At 38.5% G+C, this 23,144-nt stretch overlaps 1 protein-coding gene across 2 annotated transcripts in view; it reads left to right on the top strand.

Moving 5' to 3' along the window:
• The first annotated feature begins 2,836 nt into the window (after nt 1–2,836).
• The window catches only part of LOC138135790 (homeobox protein abdominal-A homolog), a 34,801-nt gene continuing 14,493 nt past the window's right edge, over nt 2,837–23,144 (top strand). Inside the window, exons 1-2 of one of the 2 annotated variants that reach the window (XM_069054661.1) lie at nt 2,837–4,179; nt 4,454–4,498. In XM_069054661.1, coding sequence (XP_068910762.1) covers nt 3,552–4,179; nt 4,454–4,498 — 673 coding nt within the window. In that variant the 5' untranslated portion in view covers nt 2,837–3,551. The remainder of the gene's footprint in view (nt 4,180–4,453; nt 4,499–23,144) is intronic. The other variant, XM_069054662.1, reaches the window with a different exon arrangement.

The following is a 23,144-nucleotide window of genomic DNA, read 5'->3' on the forward strand; positions in this document are numbered from 1 at the left end:
CACGAGTCTATTGTCTAGTTTATTGCACCAATAGCAATAAAAATTATTACTACGACTTTGGGGTGCGATGTGTGCTGTTTATTTCTTCACTGGCGCTTGCTTGTTTCTATACGACTGTGCTAAAATTTCTTATGGGGGTAAATGTCTTGCATTTGAATTTTGCCAAGGGTTCACCTGATAAAAACAATCAGCTTTTGTCTGTTGGTAAAGTGAACAAATCTTACAAGTATTTTTGATTTTTCAAATTGCTCTAAAAATTTTTTTTAATTTTTTGTTTTTGGTTTTTTATTATTACCTGCTATTATTATCATAATTATCATCCATTAGTAATAACATTGTTACTATTGTGGTTGTTACTTTTTAATTGTTCATTAGAACATTATTACTGTTTCTAGTGGTTTTTTAATTAATTTTTTTTCTGAGGATTTTGATTTTTTTTTTACTTTTTTGGATTTCAAACCATTCAAAGATGGGGTTATTAAGTTTTTAAAATACACAACATTTTCGACTTGAATATTCAGTTGAAAGAGATTCGCATAAACATCGTTCACGTTGTTTTGGCATAATGGGAAGCCATGATTTATTTTGGACACACTGTTTGATTTCCCGCGAAGTCTCAAGTATTCTTTTATTGCAAACTAGTAAAACTGCCAACAATGCACTAGACATTGACGCTATTAATAACCTCAAACTTAGAAAAACATAACCTAATTCGACAGACTTACTACTAATTTAATAATAACAATTTTGTATTTTTTTGATTTTTTGTTTCATTTTGCATTAAACAAAACGGTACGTTTTTGGATCGCATTAATAATACATAGGATTTCAATTAATTTTTACGATTTTAAGAATATTTTAGATCTCGAAGACAGTTTAATTAACATTCTGCAGGCCACTAGTCTTTGATTTTTTTAAATACCACTTTGTCTCCTTTTATGGAAGTTTTTTTTTGTAAAATTGTCAAATTTGATTATTAATGATTTTTTAATAAATTACGATTCATCTATTATTAAAGGAAAATTAGTTTATTTACGATATGTGATGACTTAGATGGTCGTAAATCTAAGCCACAATGGAACTGGCTAGGTCCAAATTGTGAAAGTCTTCACTTTTACGAGAGGTATCATAAATAAGCGGCCCCAAGAAGGTTTCTTATGATTATCAGGTCCCATTGTCGAAGAGATTGGAATATTTTACCATAAATCAAGGAATAGCTCGGCACTGTAATGTCAAAAGGCCCTTAATGAAAAAACTAAAAAAAAATTCATTATTTAAATCTCGTAGTAAAGCATATACTGTTTATAATAAATGTATCAAATTCACATTTTTATAACTCTTGTACAAAAAATTAATAAAGAACGTGAGCGGGCAGTTTCTGAATCACTCTGTATATTGGAACAGTTCGAAATTAAATTTGTTATGAAATAAAAAAATGTGTTTTTGTGTTGCACGAAGAAGACTATTTATTTCCTTATTAGTCGCTGATTGAGTTCCTCGTCAGTTCTATTGGAGCATTTAAAAAAAAATCGAAAATTTTTGACATGTTACTTATTTCCCGATTAATTTTTTTATATGTTTGTTTTCCATTCGTTTGGCCAAATACGACAAATAATGAAGCATTATTGTATTGTGATTAATACGGTATGTTAGTTACAAGTGGAACTTTTGTTCCACTTTTTGTAAACTTTGAAAAAAAATCTGAACTTAACAATTTTGACGCATTAATTATGTTTCAGTTTTTTTCATTTCCCTGTTTCATACCTAGTTCTTTTTACTAAACACTATCAAAAGGTGAATAATTTTTCTTCTGTTATGAAAAGTTTAGACTTGACACATTTATTTTGGAAACATTTTTGTGTTTCCTTCTGTTTTGGTTATTTTGAAACCTCAACACTGTAGTGAAGCATTAGTTTATATCGAGCGATCCATTGAATTTGTTATTAAAGTTGGCGCTGGTGTTTTTGAATCGATACACTTATTTGTGTATAAATTAATGTTACAAAATGCTATCAGTGGAATTAAACGAAGGGCTCGTTTGTGCTTAGAACAAAATGGTGAACACTTTCAGCATCTGTTGTAACATTGTTTAATAAAATAAACATTACCATTGTAATTTTACTCTTAATCCCTCGAATCTTTAATTCACCATTTTCTGTTTTACAATTGTCATTAAATGTGACGTTTGTCGCGATAGTTCAAAACTAGACATGCGTTGACAGTTCCAGCGCCAACTCTGCTAAGCATGGAAGTGCTGAAATTATGAAAGATTTGAACTTGAGGCCATAATTCATTAATTTCCAGAAAAAAATTATTTCCTTTTTCGGATGTTCATTTAAATTAAATTTATCCTCAAAGTTGGTGTTGAGGAGTCGATTGTGAATGCACCATTCGTCAGTCTGCACACTAAAACACAATGCAAAAAGTGAGGTTGGATTTTAAACAGCTGATCCATGATCTATAATCCGTGGTGCGTTCACAATCGACTCTTCAACGCCAAAGATAAATTTAAATGAACACCCGATATAACTTGTTTCGATTCAACATTGACACAAGACTGTTTTTTGTGTCATAATCCAAATTATGAATTTTAAAAAATGCATTTTTCAAAAACAATTCCTGTGGTAATAAATGTTGTTTTTTTTTGTATCTTTGATACTAATCATGATGTTCGGATTAAATTTTGAAAATTGCAGACGCGTTAATTTGGTCGATGAACGAAAAAGGTAGAGTTGTGACGGTTCGCGTTTTGTAGTGCTTTTGTGTGAAGAGAGACGAGTTTAATCAGCAGTGTCGTTTTTGTTTCAGATGTGGTGTCTGGGCCGTTGCGGTAAGTCTAAATGTGCGTTGCGATTGTTGCGGTGCGTAAATTTTGAAGGATTAGGTGTCGTAGATCCCATAATACGTCATTTAGGCCGAGTAAACATGGAATGCGTGACGATAATACAAGGCCATTTAGATAAGTAGTAGTGTAAGGTCAGCATCCCACAGTGCTACAAAGTAAGGAGGGATTGGCCTCGAGCGCGTGTCGAATTTCGCGCGTTCGTCCATAGATGGCGGGGTCGGGGGCCGCGTCGGCCGCCGCCAAAACTGTGCAGTTTTGTACATATTTTTGCGGAGTTGTGTGCGTGTGTGTGTGTTTGTTTATCGATGTCGTCGTGTGTGTATATGTGTGATGGAAGAAGGTGGTGTATCGAGGACGGCGGCGTCTTGAGCGTCCAGCTTGTGGTCCTTCGGTGGGCCGGAATGAGGAGCAGAGCACGTTTGCGTGCATCGGCGGCTCGGATGGCCCCCATTGGCCGGAGCCGCACCTGCTCGGATTGGCCCGGCCGTGGAGGGGCGCCATTACCGCTCTAGTACCGCGGATAAGGCATAGAGGGCTATAGACTGAACATACATGGGTCATAAAGGATTCGAAGAAGTAGAGGAGAAGGACGCGTAAGAAATTCTCCGGTTAAGAGGTTTAAGTGCGCGGTCGTAAAGCGTGTGCGGTGCAACCGTCGGAGTATGAGAAGTGCGCGGTGCAGTGGCCGGGACCCAGCCTGGAAGCGATGAGTTCCAAATTCATAATTGATAGCATGCTCCCGAAGTACCACCAGCAGTTCCACCACCAGCAGCTGTTCCAGAGCCCCGCCGCCACCGCCTCCCTCGACGCCGGCCTCGCCACCTGCAGCTCGTCCTCGCCGAGCGGCTCCTCGCCCCAACATTCCAGCAGCAGCGCGTCGTCGACCTCCCCCGCCGCCAGGATGTATCCGTACGTGTCGGCCGCCGCCGCCCACCACCACCACCAGCAGCAGGCGGCGGCCGCCGTCGCTTTCGGCGCCGCGTCCGGCAGCATGGTCCCCTCGTTTTCGTCGACGGCGAGCACCGCCGCGCTCGCCGCGGCCGTCGACGCCGCCGCCGACAAGTCGTGCAGGTACACGGCCGGTCTCGCCGCCAACGTGGCCCCGGCCGACTCCATGGTCAACTACACGCTCGGACACCACCACCAGAACGGCGCCGCCGTCTCCGCAGCAAGCTCGGTCAGCGCCGCCTCCGCCTCCATGGCCGTCGCCGCGCAGTTCTACCACCAGGCGGCCAGCGCCGTCGTCGACCCGCTCAACTCCTGCTCCCAGCCCGCCGCTCCCGGGGGACAGCCCATCCCGGACATCCCCAGGTACCCCTGGATGTCCATCACAGGTACGCGACGGCACGACGACGACGGTCTAATCGTCCGTCGCTCGCCGCCATCACGACGAATGCTAATAAAACATGCGTTTGATGGCTACTTAGTGGGCAATAACAATAAACCTAGTCGTAAAAGTGCACTCTTCACTGCAGACAATCACGGTTTCATATCCGTTCCGATAGGTTTAGGTTGTTGTTGCCGCATAAACATAAAATTCCACCAAATTATTCACTCCATATGGACCAAACACTGACTGATCCACATTGTCATTCTCTTTTCTTTCAGACTGGATGAGCCCCTTTGACAGAGTGGTCTGTGGTGAGTACAATGGTACATACACTTTTTTTTCTTTATTATTACCATTATAATTAGTTTTATTGCCGATTTCCGTTTGATAATATTGTCTAATTAATCGTTCCCAAATACCAATAACAATTATTTTTATTGACCATTATTACTACTATTATTATTATTTTTATTTCACTTTTATTGACATTTTTACGCCGATTTTATTATAATTACACGATGTTATCAAATGTTCTCCGAATATTTTGACTGCTCTACAACAAACACATGTTCGCAACTCTTTGTTTTTGTTAATATGCAAGACGTGCCGACCTTGCTCGCTGCACATGCAAGGTCCTTTCAATTTTACAACAACCATTGTTCTCTTTACCGAATACACGATCGTTTATCTGATCAATAAAACTGATCGTTTTGCCACTTCACACCCAATAAACATTATCATAATTGCTGTTATGATCACCAATAAAAATTTTATTCACCAATCTCTAATACAATAACAACTAATTAAATTAAATGCTGAATTGCATCAACCCGTCGCTACTCGCACCGCACAATCAACAACAAATAATTCAATTCAATTATTACAAAAGTAATAAAAATGTATTATCAGCTAACGTTAATCGCAACGATTTGCAAACGTAAAAACGTAATTGCTCAATACAAGCAATTTGCGTTTTTTCCGCTCGTTTCCGTTTTTATTGTATGTATTTTGTAGAGTATGGAAACTTTGTCGGGCTACTGCGCAGACGCAGCACACTTGGCATCAGCGCAGATTTTCGAAAAATTTCCAAAATACTTGCGACTTTCACTTTGCACCCAGATTGCACCGCTGCATCATTACGAGAGGCGTAAAAACGCATAAAACTGGATGCAACACGGAGTTACACAAATTATGGATAATAAAAGTGTGATGGAGTAAAATATTGCAAAGTAAATACGAGCTCGCAGATGTAATGAAAGTATAAAATCTCTCTCGTTTGAATAAATGAAATATTTTATGGAACGTGTCGAAAGTATTGTGTTCGCGGAGATGTTTCGATGAGACGGTTAATTGGCACTAATCGGCGAGATCCATAACCGCACAATTCCATAAAGCGCATCCGATGTGATAATATGTGATGGCTTTGTGGGTTGTAAGTTTGGCATTTTTCGGTGAGATTTAATCAGTTCGGTGTAATAAATCACGAATCAGGAATTTATTTCGGTCCGAAAAATAATTAAAAAGGGGATTTGTTTCGAGTCCGGACCAGATACGGCGTGGAATACGTAATTATGAATTTTGATAAGTCGTTCTACATAGATAAGCGAAATCAATGTCGTCAAGCCTGATTGATGTAGTATCGGTCGGGGTGTTGGCCAAAATGGTGGTGATAAACGGTCGTTTAGTCTGCGGTCCGAACAGGTTTGCGCGAAAACATTTTCATCCACCATTTTGAAAATCCGCATGGAATTTTAATCGTCGCAAACCGCCTTGAACTCTTTCTCATTCAGAGCTCTAGGACTCTTTCGGCGGATTTTATAGTGAGTTTGTGTCATCGGCTTATTGCACACATCGCCGTTACTGCTCTTAATCGACTATTTTGATATCGGAGTGCAAAGTTATGGCGAATAAAACACGCTAATGCGAGTTTTATTTGGTTAATGGCCAATTCCCCATTCAAAACAAGCAATTTTTGTCCGTTTTTTCCCGATGGAAATATGAGCGCGGCCCGGTCTAGTCGTAGATTTGCGAATGACGTCCGACAATTTATTGCGACTTTCTAAAGAACCCTTTTCTCGATTTTCACGAACCATATATCTCACAAAAGGGTGAAAGTCGACCGGAATTCTATAGGTGTAGGGGACACCTGACTCGAACTTTTTATAGGTTTTCCCTAGTATTTTATTTTTTTTAATTTGAAACGTCAACCGGCGGCTTATTGGATGCCGGGTTGGCTCGATAAAACTTCGATATTTTTAGACCACTCACGTATCGATATTGTCATGCTAATTTATTGGACAATCTGCTAATCGCTCCCCGCATAAATACACAAATGTCAGACTATCTGGACAAGTGTCGATGATAATATGTCCGATACTCAATAAAGAAACTGCCACGTCGAGCCATAAATTTGTCCAACTCCGAGATCCACAAAAGCGCCTTTTCACTACATTTCTGACCCCGCTAATGTCCAAATAATGATTTTTGTTTTTGTCTTGTTTGTATATATTTTATTGGTGGTTTTGTTGTCTGCAGAAACGCAAAAGGCTCCACAATCCTGCCCTACTTATCTGGTTATTGACTTCTTTTGTTTGTGAGAATAATTGGCACATTTTGTTTTCATATTAATTGCTTAGAAATTGCTATAACCTTAAAATGGGAACTTTCGGCAATATTTTAGGCCCCATCAAATCTCAGTAAATTTATGTTTTGATTTTGTTTCGTTTGTAAAAAGATTTGATGCATTTTATTACCGTTTTTGATGTTTAGGCTCCCATAAAGTACCTTAAAAGGCACTTTTTGGCAACATTTTCGGCCCCTCCATCTCGGTGAATCTGTTTATCATTCTTTCACTTTATTTATGTTTATTCTCAGAATAGAATATCGCATTCTATTTTCATTTTAGTTGTTTACAAAGAATTAAATTTACAGGAGGCAGTTTATAAAATAATTTTTGGCTCCATAAAAGTCACAGTACTCATTTTTCAAATTTTGCAAATGATGAAAACATTTTATTTCTATTTATTGTTGCTTATAAAAGCATAGATTCATGAAAGGTCCTTTTTGGCAATATTCTGGCACCATAAAAATCTCAGTGGACCTGCAAGTGATACTTTTTGTCATAATTTTTGGCCCCATAAAAATTCAGTAGACTTACATTTCAAATTTTTTAATTGTAAAAATTATTAATTCATTCTACTGCCGTTTTTGTTCCTTAGAATCCTACAAATTCACAGAAGGTTCTTTTCGGCAACATTTTTGGCCCAATGAAAATCTCGGCAAACTTTTTCTTTGGATTTTGTTTGGTTTTTAAAAATCATCGATAACATTTTATTGCCATTTTCATCACTTACAAATCCACAGATCTCAAAAAAGCCCTTTTTACCATTTTTTGGTCCCACAACAATCTTATTTGATTTTGATTTGATTTCTTTTGATTTTGTTTCATTTTAAAAAACCACCAATACATTTTATTGCAATTTTTGTTGTTTACGAACCAAAAAGAAATCTCTGATACAACTTTTGGCCCTTCAAGCTTTGCACACAAGGTTTGTAGACACTTTTTAATCATCGTTTCACTTATAAAAATTCTTTGAACTTTTAGACGAAATTTCTTAATCATTTGAAATAGTTGTGGTCCCGGTGACAATCCCAAACTGGAGTACCGAGGTGAAAGAGGCGTGGGAACCCGCGGTACCGCCGAACTAATGGTGGCCCACGGCACCAGTGATTTTTTTTCTAATTTCGGAAAGTGCCAGTCGTAAATCAAGAGATCTGCATAATTTTCCCGTCGATCGAATCTTTGTAAAAAACACCATTCGAAAGTTCTACATTAGGAGTTAGCATATTTTACCGATCATAACGACATAAATTAGATTTGACAAGCTGTAAAAAAATATTCTGGCATTTGCGTGTTTTACGAGCCCGCAAATCGCGATCTGTTTCGTCAGTGTTTTTAGATTTTTTTTGCCCCAAGTTTCCAAAAACAATAAAATAGCAACGTTAACGAGTCGTAATTTGTTTACACGCTGTCGGGTCGAGATATCAGCTCTGCCGTTATAAATATTAATTAAATCGATTTTTTCGTCGGCAAGTTTTGAACTTTCACCTTGGACATTTGGTCGGAAAGTGTCACAAATTCGGCTCGCATTGTGGATCCGGTGCCATAAAACCGCAGTAAAACCGTCAAAATTTCAATAAATTACCTCGTTAAATAATCGTAATTTTTTAATCTCCCAAATTGGTGAAAATGGCTCCGTTACCTCGCATGAGATATCTTCATTATCATACAACTGTCGTCCTCTGGTCCTGATGGTCTCGTGATCGAACGGTACTTGCGATTTCTCAAAACAGATGGTAAACGATTTTCGAAAATTACAAAAAACTAATCAACGTCAAGTTTTTGAGTTGTGGTATTCTTCCGGGACAGCTCATACATTCTCTGGAACCACCAGGTAAATCGCATTATCTTGTTAATCAGCCAATTAAGCATTCCGAGTTTGTAATTTATTTCGAATTGAATCGACGTGCAGATAGATGTACCATCCGGTTTCGCAAGATAATAGAACCATTTATGTTTTGAAAATCGCCCATTGTACCACGATTAACAATCCAACTAGAGTTATTTGCATGCGAAAGCGCACTCGGCGGCGTTATCGCTATCAAATGGGCCATAAATGCAGAAAAAATCGATTCGCGGTAGTAAAACTTGTTAAGTCGACTTATCTAAAGTAGACTTAACTCATAATAGTACGTGTATTTCGTTCGTCGCAGTTCTCACCTTGGTTTTGTGCGGGGCTCCTTGACATTTCCGCGCTGCTCCCTCCAGGATAATGTCAAAAATGCGCATTTACGTGTGGTTTATGCCCTCGTCGGGATTAGATTTGTTGGTGCATCGGGGGCGGCGAGCAAGTCGGAATCGTAATCGAGATATAGTATTTTCAATCCTGGTTGCACGAGAGATGCATGCAGTGCGAAGTTCGGCGTGGCCACGTTATCCAGGGCCGTCTCCCGGGCCCTCTTCAAACTATTTTATAGCCTTTCTCCCTCTTCCTCCCTGCCGGCGAACAAGCTTGATCGAGGAACCAGGGTATAAATTACCTTTCTTCGTCCCGCTTCCGCAACAGCTTTGCTCTCTTGATTCATTCCACGACGTCGAGTGAGGCTGGCCATGTTTCATTCCTGCCTAAATTGGGAATTGTATTTACAGGACGGGACCGAAAAATGAAACCGGGAGGTTTAATTCGGATATTTATCGCGGTAATGGGTGGACCGCTGATGGGGCGTCTCGATATTCAAATTTATATTATTCATGTGGAAATTTATTCGAGAGTGTGGGCAGGGTGATTAAGGAGGATTAGAACGTGTCGCAAACAGGATTCTAGACATTTTTTCCATATGGGAGTGACACTTTCAACAAGATGGATGCACACGGAGCCGATTCATTTTACGGTTTATAGTTATTGCTAATTAGCGAACGCGGCGTTAATGGCTAAAAATTTGCGCAGTTGCGTAACGACTTGTCCGCAACACAAAAGGATGAAAGTCCTACCTACATCTCTGCAACAACCTTTCAGAAACAAGGCCGTCGAGTTTTACAAAAGAAACGGAATTTTTCGCATTTTTGGAAAATTTTCAAATCACCAACACAGTTTCAAAAGATTTACTTTGTATTTTACCAAATGTAAAACTGATTTGACCACATCGAATATTTTTTTAATGTTTCTTTGTTACCACATTTTTTTGGAGAATTTTTGGAAAAACTTGGAACTCTTCTAAAATTGAAATGACAAAACATTTAATTGGGTTCGACCCCATATGGCCAATTTCTGCCAAAAAGTAAATTGTCAGATGCTGGATGGAAACACCAAATTTTTGCATCCACTCGCAACAGAATTTTTGAAAATTTGTACATTATTTATTTTTATAAAATCCAATGTAAAAATCACTCCAAGTGCAAAACACCAAAATTTTTAATTCATGTTTCAGAGAGGCGAAAATTGATTTGACTTCACCCAATAATTTTTTAGAATATCCTTTTGTTTTCCACACCAGGGAAATTTTTGGAAAAATGTGGAACTTTTCAAAAATTGATATCACAAAAGATTTAACTGGATTCGATTCCATACGTGCAAATTTTGTCAAAAAGTAATTTGACAGATGTAAACGCCAAATTTTTTACATCCATTGTCTGAACAGAATTTTTGAAAATTTGTACATTTTTTTATTTTTATAAAATCCAATATAAAAATCACTCCAACTGCAAAGCACCTAAATTTTTAATTCATGTTTCAGAGAGGCGAAAATTGATTTGACTTCACCGAATAATTTTTTAGAATATCCTTTTTGTTTTCCACACCAGGGAAATTTTTGGAAAAATGTGGAACTTTTCAAAAATTGATATCACAAAAGATTTAACTGGATTCCATTCGGTATGTGCAATTTTTGTCAAAAAGTAATTTGACAGATGATGAAAACGCCAAATTTTTTACATCCATTGTCTGAACAGAATTTTTGAAAATTTGTACATTTTTTTATTTTTATAAAATCCAATATAAAAATCACTTCAACTGCAAAACACCTAAATTTTTAATTCATGTTTCAGAGAGGCGAAAATTGATTTGATTTCACCCAATAATTTTTTAGAATATCCTTTTGTTTTCCACACCAGGGAAATTTTTGGAAAAATGTGGAACTTTTCAAAAATTGAAATCACAATAGATTTAACTGGATTCGACCCCATATGGGCAATTTCTGCCAAAAAGTAATTTGTCAGATGCTGGAAACACTAAATTTTTGCATCCACAGTCGGAACAGAATTTTTGAAAATTTGTACATTTTTTATTTTTTTTATAAAATCCAATACATATAAAAATCACTTCAACTCCAAAACACCTACATTTTTTATTCATGTTTCAGAGAGGCGAAAATTGATTTGACTTCACCGAATAATTTTTCAAAATGTTCTTTTTGTTTTAAACACCAGAAGAATTTTTTGAAAAATTTGGAATTTTTCTTCAACTGAAATAATAAAATTCTATTCGGCTCTAAATGTCCCAAAATAAGTTGTCAAAATGTTTTACCCTCAAAAAAAAATCATTCAAACTGCAAAACACCGAGATTTGACTGATTTGACGTCACAGAATAATTTTGTAAAATATTCCTTTTGTCCTTCCACATCAGAGAATTTTTTAACTGTTTGAAAAATCTAAAAGCGTGAACATTTCTTGTGCCCAGAATACTTTTTGAAAATTTCTTGATTTTTTTTTTCGGTTTTTTAACCTCTAATCTGAAAAACCTTCAGACCACGAACCACGTAGATTTCATTTTGTTCACCTCTTTTGCTCGAAAAAAAAATTAAAAAACTTGTTTATTTATGTGCTGCTCCGCCCAAGATGAAATCTCGCAGTTGGTAAAAAACGGTCCAGCGGATCTGGTTGTTTTTAATCCTTGAACACCCAGATGACACCATAAGTTAGACAGACGTGATTTATGAAGGTTCTTGGCTTTCCACTGTCGCATACTGATTTACAAATATCTTCTCGAAGTTGTTCTGTGAGAAAAAATTCCACTCACCCTTGATGCAATTTCAAATTCAAAACTCGCCGTCGAATTAACATAGAATATCCGTATCAGCGCATCTCTAGAATTACAAAACGAAGATCAAGTCCCAATCATTTTTTTACCGTCGAGACATCTGTCCTGCGTACGGGACTGGTCCGTTGGCCTATCAGAAAATTAAATCAATCGCTCGACCCTTGCACTTTTAAAGTCGTCGTCGCCTTGCACAAACAACGGAGTCGGCGTCTGAAGTTGCGGTCACGTGGGAGTTAGTAGTGCGGTACCGTCGGTACTGACTCGAGCGGTACGCCACTGTTTTATTACTATTTTACGACTGATTATGCTCATTTAAAAACAATAAAAACGCAGTTAATGTACGTGATTGCCAAAATAAACAGCCACTGATCTACCTTAACCACGTCTTCCTTTACGGTAGACACCAATCAATCAATCCTCCCTCCGGTTTTATGCCCGATTTTATGATTTTAAAGCAATAAGTATAATGACAGCAATATACCAATTATCTAACGCCACTGAAAAGATTTTATTGCATGTTGACAGAGCGACTTTATAGGGGTGTAAAACCATTCTGAGCCTGTCAACTTGTTAAATAATTTTACGTTTTTATTTACTCCACTCTATTCAGATTAGTTTTCAAATATAAAACAACAGATAATCGGTACGTTACTGCTTTACTTTTATTGAAGTTACGTTAACGTTCAGTTTATTTTTATCGCGGGGACGCTTTACGGGCGAACGTGTCGACCGCAAAGTTTTAATCATTTCCAGAGCGACTCCTCTGGTACTGGTGGTACTGCCCACGCGGCTCTTGCGACACAACAAGCCAGTCCTTGAGGCCCAAAACAAATTTTACAAATCTGGTTGTACCACTCGGAGTACTGCTTGCGTCAACTTTCTCTCGTGATTCATCCAGACCCTTTGGAAAAAAATTCTCGCCTTGTGGAGTTTACACGAATTACCCACGCCCCAGCACGGTTTGTTTTTGCTCAGAGCTCCATGTAGATTTGTTGTAATAGTTGGGTGAAATTTACATTTTACATTTGCAAATTTATGGTTGTTTTCGGCGTGGGTGTGCATACATTTCAACGGAATTTATTAATTCGAGACGGTGGATGCATCGGCTGGTCTCACGTGCCAACCCAGGGGTGGTACTCGAAATTCGGTCCATCACAATGGTTTAATTTTTTAGTAGGAGACGTTTATTGGAAAGCCATAAAATCAGAACTTTTATGAGGACGACTTGAGCTACCGGTTTATTTACCTTTTGGAAACGCTGCGACGTTGTTGCGTTATGGTCATTTTCGTAAACGGTGGTGATTTCGCCGGTCGCAACCGGAAACTTCTTGGATTTTCTTCATTAGTCTGGTCGTTAAATTTATTGTTGCTTGGAATTACAGAGGATGACATCAATTCCATTGTCTTGTCATTGGCGATCGTTCCTCGTCTAAGTTATGGCTTAACTATTGGATATTAAGCGATTACGTAGCTCGTTAGGGTTTCCATTTTCCGGGTACTCTTCCATAATGGGCGAATGGGTGGAGAGTGGGCCCAGGCCTGGGCGATATTGAAAATTACTATCGAGATAATGAATTAAGGAACCAGTAAGCTCATTTGAATAATTTTTTTGAAATCAAACACTAATTTTTTTATTGTCCAGAATTCTGGAGGATTCCTGTTCAACTAAAACTTCACTGCCAGAATTTTTCTAAAATACCTATTACATAACAAAACTTTTTACCATTGAGATCATCGCAGGTCTCTATTTTTGGAATGTTGAAAATAATTAAACATAATTTATTGTCATTATGAAGGAGCAACAAATCAACCAAGTTGTTGTCAACTCGTTCAAGTAAGTTATGTCTTATTAATAACACTTAAACTATAATTGCACAATATTAACAAGTCAGAAACTACAATGTTTTAAAATGTTCACTTGAGAAATTTTCTTTTTGGAAGAACTTTTTTTTTCTGTTTCTGAACTTGCAAATCTCTGTTCGTTCGGTTCGTTTGCGCAATTTGACAATCTCTGCATACACTGTTCATTTGTTCTCTTTCAAAAAAATTTTTACCTCGCATTTACTCCAAGTAAATTTTTAATTTCCTTGCTGTATTGAAACTCGTTTACGAGCGTGACAAAGTCCGTTCGTTCGGTCGAAGTGTCGTCCGTTCCTTTGTCACTGTTCTAACGCAGCTAGATAGGTATTACTCGGAAACTCGTAAGGAGATTCTTTGTTTGTTTTGTTGTACCACTAGTTCATATTTGATTTAGAACGGTTTTTAATTTTTTTTAAATCATACTTATTGCGTGACAAAGTCTGTTCGTTCGGTTCGAAGAGTTATGAGTGTTGTACTTTTTTTTTCTCGATACTCGAAATACATAAAATGTTATTTTTTGGGCCGTTGCAACGACAGTTCAGACAGTTTTATAAATAAATTATTTTTTTAAGGTTCTCATCAAGTTTTTCGTGCATCTGTTCGTTTGTAAGCGTTCCAATAAAGCTATAAGAACAGGCTCTTCGTTCGTTTGGTACACTCGTGTCTGTTCTTTTTGCATCAGAACCACAAACTCTGGTTTTTAAAAGTAATACTTACAGCATTGCAACTCATTACGAAGTCTGTTCGTTTGGTTTGAAAAATCATTTATTCCTTCTTGGCAATACACATTTTTCATGCATGTAGTAATAACTTACAATCATGAAAAGGGTCATCTGTTCCTTTGTGACTGTTCTAGTGGTACTCCTTTTTTTATAAACACAATAAGTATTTAAGCGCTATTCAAATCTGTTCGTTTACTCTTTTGAAAAATTGTTTACTGTTTTTAATTTTTTAAAACGTCAAAATCCGTTCGTTTGTTTCTACTTACCAAAAGAATTTAATTGTTTAGTAATTTAATTCAAGGTCATTTTTTTCGGGGAATAACCGATTTTCGTGATGAATAGTTTGAAAACTATCCTGTTTTGTTTGATTTTTTAAATGAAAGGGTGGATGTGAAAGATTCCCCGCTGTGTCAAAACCAGAAATCGCTTTCTCCTTTGGTGATCCTCCGTGAAGGGGGTGAGCGGTCGTGCGAAGTGACCCTCCGAACCGGCGAAACACGGTGAATGCGTGATGAAAATGAAGCCTTTTTGTTTGTTGTTAATTTTATGGAAATAACACTATCTAGTTCCCGCAAGTGTCGGAACGGCCGCCATAAACATTCCCCTTTAACGCACGCACCCCTGCTGCATGATATAATTTTCTAGATGAGTCCCTCAACGGCAATCGGGTTCTAACCGACGATTGTCCATCGCGAGCCAAATGGCCTATAGAAGAGATAGTAGCCATAGTTTGCATAACGGGCTATAGCCGGTATATGCGCCATTGTATGGATCGTTTTCTTTTTATGTCGGACCCCTTCTGGTCGAGGGCACATCCTCCGGTCCCGAGGGATGCGGACTTTTGTTATCCTGGACACGGGAACACCCCCTCCCTACCCTTGTAATTCAAACGATACGTGATTATCATACAACGTTGTTGCCGTGGAAATTTGATGCATTTTTCACTTTAAATTGAACCGCTCTCATTCTTTTACTGCCGCAGTATCTCAAATATATACTTTTATGGTTCATATTTTTAATTCGCTTTTTTATTTTGTCCGTTGGAGCGGAATTAAAACACCACCTATCGACGATTCGACCACCGTCCTGAAATTTTTGTCCTCGCAGGAGGAAATTCCTTGCCGCTGATATTATACACAGCTTCCGATACCGAATCAAGAACGGCTTCCTGTTCTTGGCGCAACATGTTAATACTGTCAGTAGGTGTGTTGTAAACTTGGTTGTTTATGTACCCTCGCAGCCATAATCTGAAAGAATTGCTTCGGGAGAACAAAGTGGCAACGCACTCAACGTTTGTTCCCATTCGGTAGTTCTTAAGACCGATTATGGCTTACACAATACTGGAAAAGCGACGAGAACCGGTCCAAAAGCTCAAACCACGCCAGAACCTATTGATCATTAAAAAAAAAAAATTATAATTGTAAAACAAACCCGCAGTGACAACAATAATTATGGTTTTTTGATAACGAAAAAATAAAAAAGCTTGACGGCAACTCCTTTTTATTAAAAAGCATTATTTATGGTACCTGATACAAGTGGTAGAGGATTAGAAAAAAACACAGAATAAAATTCTAAAATTAGAAAATATAAATTACACCGAGATACATAATTAAGATAGGAACAGGCGTAGAAAAACAAACGATAACTTAGAGCTAAAGCAAGCTAAAATAAATGTTCTACGTGTTTCAGTTGTTATGTGTACGAGAACGTAATTTTTTAAATTTTTTCAAGGCATTGAGTGAAATCTGTTCGTTTGTGGTTCCAGTGACAGTCCACATTTTTTAAATTCGGTAGATTCTTGTCAAGACTGTTCGTTTATTCCATCCGATGTTGTTTCGTTTGGGACTCTTCAACTAAACTACACAAAATCAAAATTGTTTGTTCTATAAAAAAAAATGGCAATGAAAGATTTTAATTTTTTAAAAACGATTTTATTTTGCTCTACTCATTTCTAAACGTTGAAAAAATATGTTCGTTTGTTACGTCTGAAGGTATTTCACACATTCCGTTTCTTTACTTTTCATTTACTCTGCACAATTTTTTTTACATGCATTTCACTATTTTATTCATTTTTTGATTTTTAATAATACTTAAACTACTTTCATAAAACTTTCGTTTGATTCGTTCATTTAATGGAGAGTAATCATTATTTACAGTAAGAGTGAGGAAGCCAAGCTTTCGGTCACGTGAACTGCAGAGCTGAGTGGATGATGCAATTCAAGTGAACGAAAGCGGCCTTACTCTCGAGTGCTGTTTGGTTTTGTTCGATACCTCCTTAGAAAGGAGTGTGTAACTTTGTATTCAAAATTTTAAATAAAAATAAATGACATTTTTGGATGAGTCTGTTGCAATGGGAAAAAATAAAATATATACCTACAAAATAAACAAACTTCTCTAACGGTCAATAAAGTGGTTGTGTGCACGCTGTGGAAATGGATGATATGTGATATTGCGTTATCAGAATAAATCGGAAACATTTTAAAAATTATGCGTAAAAGAAAACCAGTGAACGAAAGTGAAGTGAATGAAAGCGAAACCTTCACTCACTAACTTTCTAGGAGGTATCGAACAAAACATTTTAAACTGTTCGTTGTTATGTTTCAAGTTTTTCAGTACAATGCGTTTTTGTGTGTGCGGTCTCAAAGTGAAAAAATAAGAGAAATTGATTATTTCATTGTTTTCAAAACAAGATTTAATGTGTCGTCATTTCTAATCTTAAAAGAAAATTGTTTGGTTGATTTGCAACAACTGTTGCAATGCCACTATCTACACAATTTTGAAAATAAACTTTATAAGAAAGACCTGGAAGAAACTAAAGACAAGAAAATGTCATATTTCTGGTTTTGCCCCACAAGTTTGGCAAAGTCTGTTCGTTATCTATTTGAAATTATCTTGGTTCACGTAATAATTTCCAAAGGACGTGTAAACTTTCTTAAATCTCTTCATAAAATTATTTACTGTCGCGGTACTAATGTAAGTGTGTTCGAGACGTAATCTGTTCCCTCGCAGCTACTCCCAAGACATATTTTTCATAGCGCTACTTATAAAAAACTGTTCGTTTGTTTCATGATACACAAATCTCAGTCGTGATGAAAATGGGAGATTGAGGTTGTTCGTTTACTCGATTTTGTACCACAATCCATTACACGAATCTTTCGAAAACCTCACTCTGACACAAATTCAAAACCTTCAAAGTTTGTTTGTTTGTAAGTACTGTAAAAAACTCGGCAAAGTCTGTTCGTTTATTTTGTTTGAAGTAGTCGAGTGTAATCCGATCAGCCGTTCCAACAGTGAATAAGAAAAACACTTTTCCGATTTCGCTCGAAATTTCCCAGTTCGTTATCTTTCCAGGTGAAATTAAAATTGTATTTTCATTTTTGGAAAAGTCCGTTCGTTTGTTCAGGTCCAGGTGATTAATTCAGAATGTTTTGGATGAGATCGAGAAATTGTTTGATCGATAAAATTTGATCTGTTCGTTTGTGGCGTGAGTGTGGAGGTAAAATGAAGAATTTTCGATTGTCTCGCGGCCGTTAATCCCATCCTGCAGCTCCCGTCGGGGTCTCCTCGTCTGTTCGTTCGTTCCTTTGAGGCCGTTCTAATGGAAAAGAGTAGTTCGTTGGTCGGGATGAAGAGGCGTACGGCCGGAGTCGTCAACTAGATACAACATGTATAGTGCATTTTATCGTAATCGAATACTTTCCGGGTAGGCCGTTCAGTGCAGGTATAACAACAGAGCGGAGTATTCCCGGATCCCACTCGGGAGTCGTGCCGCCGATATGATGTCATCTCATCATATAACCACTCCATTGCCCTGGAGCGGTGACGCCCGTTCCCGAACGCTCTCGCTGCTCCTTTTTATTAAGGGAACGTCCTCGACCGTTCCCGCCGTATATTTATAAATTATTGTGAGCAATTCCCCAAACCCTAAATTAATTTGACCCGTTGTGCGATGAGTTATGGCCTCGTATCCATTAGGTGGCATATTGCCAGGCGATTGCAGCGCTTTGGCGGCGTAATTAGAAAGCCTCATCGCACAGCGGCGCTCGATGGCGGCCGGAATGTAATTAATAAAGAATTTAGCCGCCGCAGCTCCTCGCAAATGGCCCGGAATATCCAGGAATGCCCCGATATTAAAGTTAATTTTTATGCCAGCGGAGACAAAGTCGCCGAAGAATACGTCAACGACATCTGTTGCCGACAAGACGTCGTTCATCACGTGCAAACGTCGCTACCAATCACGGCGCGGTCCACACACCGACTGCTTCACACGCAACACACCCACTTCCAATTAGTGTATTCATTTTTTTTTTTTGACCATCGCGCAATAAATTTGTCAGGATATTCATTCGACTCTAATTAATTATACAGATTAGACACGATCTGCGCACATGATTAAGATTGCACCTTTCTAAGCTAATTAAGCAATTTTTTTCCAAATTACCGTCTCGGAACGATTTTCAGTTTCGACCAGGTTTTCCACATTTTTGGGTCACTCCCGCAGAGAAAACTCCCAAGATTTAGACGTCTTCAGGGATTCGACTTTAATTAAATCTCTTATCTCGGACTTAAGTCGTAAATAATGGCGATGACATTAAGGAAATTAAAAAATGAGAACTTGAAGATTAAATTATGAGATGGGACAGGACGTAGGAGTAAATTAAGGTCCGCAAGCTTGTATTGTTCGAAATCTTGCGGCTAAAATAAGAGAATGATACAAGTTTTTGAAAATCTTATTTTAATTTATTCAAATTCGATTGGATCACACGATGGAAATAAAAATAAATGACGTGTGCTCAGCTGGTGAGTTAAGGATCGCAGAGGGGTCTGAATCGAGGGATAAATTTAAACTTAATTATTCTACGAAATTAATGTAAGTGTAAATTATTGCCGTAGGGGTTGAGATTTATTTAGACAATAGGAGCTGGTGTTTGCTGTCTTGGTAATTTGCAAATGTGCACTGTGTTATCTCGTCCAGACAACAGACACGGTGATGGTGTATCTCGACGACGTAAAGTGGGTCCGCAGATGGAGCCTTGCGGGTTGTCGAGTGTCGCCGGGGAAGGATCTGAAACAGAAATAAGAATGAAATGGGGAATATCGCGAGAAAGGATGGACCAAGTTTGGGAACTATCTAAGATGATTGGAATAGAAATGTTCCAATAAAAAACTTCTGAAACAAGCGAGATAACGGAGAGTCGAGGCATTAGAGGGCAATAAAATATTGAGGATTTTGAAGATCAGGACGTAAAATAGAGAATTAAATATTTGTGGCAACAGTTGAAGAGAAGAGTGGTGGTGTAAGTGGGTCCGGCAGCAAAACAATCAGTTTAAATGGATCGTCTGTCCAGCGTGCATAAGCTGGGCAATTTTCGGGCGTTGCTCTCTGAAATCAGTAGTCGTTGGGGTCGCGCTCCGTCTTGTTAATTGCGTTTGGAGTTTTTGTCGAGGGAGCGCGACGGTTTCATAATTCGAATCATATTTTCGGATCTAATTTGGCAATTGGCGTGCATCTTCCAACCCCGGGGGTTTACACAGGCTCGGTTCGGCGTCATTAGACTATCAACCGTCATTATCTCGCACCTCGAACGCACTCTGTGTCTGCCTTAAACAGCGGCAAAATGGCGATAAAGTTACGCGAAATGGCTCCTTTACGCGTGTTTATGTATCCTTATAGCTTTCAATGTTCATGTTCTCAAGTTGCGCACCAAAGTGTCTAACCTACATTACACCGGTCCATAATCTCCAGCTATCAAGCCGCTTAATCAAAACGCAACACCCCGGAACCGTGGACGGGGCGTCCGATCGGCTAATCCGGGCCCGGAACATTTTTAATAATCTTTCCCAGACCGGCCGAATATTTACCTCGATTCCCTCGTTCAATTCGAGGTAATGGGGCCCGGAGTCGCCGTAAACACGGCGAAATTCGCCCCGTTCCGACTTAAACATTTAATCTTTCCACGTACACCCGGATTCCTCCGGTTTATTAAAATATTCATATTAGTGGTGGGGCGGCGTTTAAGTCGGGGGTTAGTTTCTGATTTCGGTTAGTTAGCCCCGTCGCAAAACATATAATTAAGCACGTTCGGGCGAGTCATGCGATATGTAAATGAAAGCTCCGCCAGGATCAAATTCGGTAAGTCACGCGAGCTTTCAACCGTTAATGCTACCATAAAGTACCTGGATTACTGCGGTTACAAAGCTAATACCATGTAATGGGTCTTGTTATAGAGTGCCGGCCCGCTGAGCCTCTATGTGTGATAATTTGATAATATTAGACCGTTATTGAGGGTAATCGCCTTGATATTTCATAACGCGTTATTGCGTCCGACATGCTACGCATGTTTCGCTATTTATTAAATTGTTTTCGTCTTATCGTTTTTATCGGCGGTTCTTTTTTATTTCTTCATTTGCACCGGACCGAGACCGGCCCGACCCCCCGGTCAAAACTCCCAATTCGTTCCCCACATCGTGTGTGCCAATTAAAAATATTTTACATTATCTTCTCACGTAACATTCTAATTAGTTCGCTTCGACTCGCACCCGAACAATTAAATTATTCCGACAACTGTAAAACCACCGACCAACTGACGTTCGTTTCCCATTTGCAAATAAATCGCTTCCGATACGATCGGGAATAGTTTTGTACTCATTTGAATAATTTTCGAAAGACGACCAACGAAAAAATCGCTCGCTGATTTATCGAAGAAGAGAAAACGTTTTAATGGAGGCGAGTGTGGAAATGCTTGTTTTGGATTCGGTTTCGGGGAAAATTCGTCGAATAACTTTATGGTTTGTAAGCATTTGCTTGTTTAGATCGGAGATTGTGGCAAAAAATTGCTTCTTGCTCGTGTACGACATGAGGAATGACTCTCCACACGAGGAATTTTTTTAACATCGCTGTTCCTGATAAAATACACCTGCACAACGTACACCAAATGGACTCATTTAATTAATTATCATTATTTATAGCTCTGAAGCTTTTTCTTTTAATTTTTTCAGGATTAATTTATGAAAAGAGTAATTTTACGTACCCACAAGCGGACGAAAAGTAAGTCTTTTTCGGACGGTGACAAAACCGATAATTGTCCTCTCACCATACATTACGTAAATAAGTAAAAACATTGCAGATATTAAATTTCCGGTTTTTATTGGCAAGCTGATTACGAACACTTAAACAAATAATTGTTAATGTGTATTAATAAATTTATCTATTTGAACGAGGAGACAAAATAAATTTGTAAGTTTTGCAATGATGTGTTTTACTTTGTAGTTCGTGCGTTTGCCTAAAAAATTTAATGTGCGCCTCGGCTGCGCGCCTCGGCCAGAAAACTCAGACTCGGACGAAAAAAACGCACTTTTTGGCCTTGATACACAAATAACACATTGTCTTCTGGTTAAATGTGCGTCTTTCAGTAGAAAAAAATCGGAAGTAGGTTTTTGTATTAGGTATTTCTTGCGTGAATGAGCTTCAAATAAAGCTCTGAACGCACCAAATTAAGAATTCAAATAAGTTCCAAGACAAGATTTCTTATTTGAATGAATGAAAAATCAAATCATTATGATATACATAGATGCCAATTACTTTCTGATTAGGTAATTATCAGTGGCTAGGTCTTCAACGTTACAAAATAGTTCTGATTTGACTGGAATTTTATGGATCATTAAAGATTTAATTCCTTGCTGGGCCATTGTAGGAAGGATCCGGTGATTCATTAATCGAAAAGAAATGGCTCTGTTATCTGAACTGTTCCGGTTCGGATCGAGCCTTATCAGAACAGGATGCAAGAGAAAACATTTTTTTAGAAAGGACGAATAGTTTGTCAGTCGATTTAATTATCGCGCGTCAGCAGGAGCAGCAATAGAATAATTCCGTGTTGGGGCCAAATCCACAATTTCTAGTTGAAAATTACTTATACTGTTCGCTTAAATATTAACATAACGCGACCGTTATAACGTCCGTTTGGCGCACAAACTCAAATTTCATCTGCATAACTAGTTGGAGCGCACCTCATGTGGAGGTGAAATTTTCATGGAAGCAATTTTCTTTCTATAAAAGCTCATCGGGTCTCGAAGAACTCGCGATAAATTCCCATCTCGTTAATAATGCAGGTGGAATTAATCTGCGGTGGGCCAGGACTTCGAGGCCGTTAATCAGGGAGGTGCACGAAGACGGCCAATCCTAGGTGCATTGTTGTTTCCAAGACAAATGTTCTGGGCTCGACCCGGTCGTAAACAACGGCAGACATTGACTCAGGTGCCGTCCGGGGCTAACCTCGCCCACCCTCCACTAAATCACGTGCATTATTGAACAATGGGGCTAAACTTCGACCACCGCCGCAATTACAACATGGCGCCAGGCTGATTCACCCTCGCGGGGCTTAATCCGGGAAGAGTTATCCCGCAGACTTTTAAATTAGTTTTAAATTTGAAAGGGGAGCTGCACACTAAATTTCAATTAGTGAACCTTCGCCGCCATTCTAAATTTCAATTCGGGCCCGTGTTCTCGATACGCCGTAAATCAGGCGATAATGATGGCGATACAAATTTGTTGCTGTCGATCGCTCATTTAAATTTCTATTGATCGACGTCGTTAGATTTTAAGTGCTCACCTTGTCAGGACTCGAGTGCCACTCGAACTTCTTAACACTCGCTACTCACTACTGCTCGTAAACAAATCGATCGGGACAAAATCTCTATGCAAATTTTTCCAAAATACTCCCATAACGTCTTATCTTCGATTCTTGGCTTGTTTATTTGCTGATTTGGCGCCGCTCCTGTCGCCTTTTAATTG

Source organism: Tenebrio molitor, chromosome 7 (genome assembly GCF_963966145.1).
Source record: "Tenebrio molitor chromosome 7, icTenMoli1.1, whole genome shotgun sequence".
Lineage (NCBI taxonomy): Eukaryota > Metazoa > Arthropoda > Insecta > Coleoptera > Tenebrionidae > Tenebrio > Tenebrio molitor.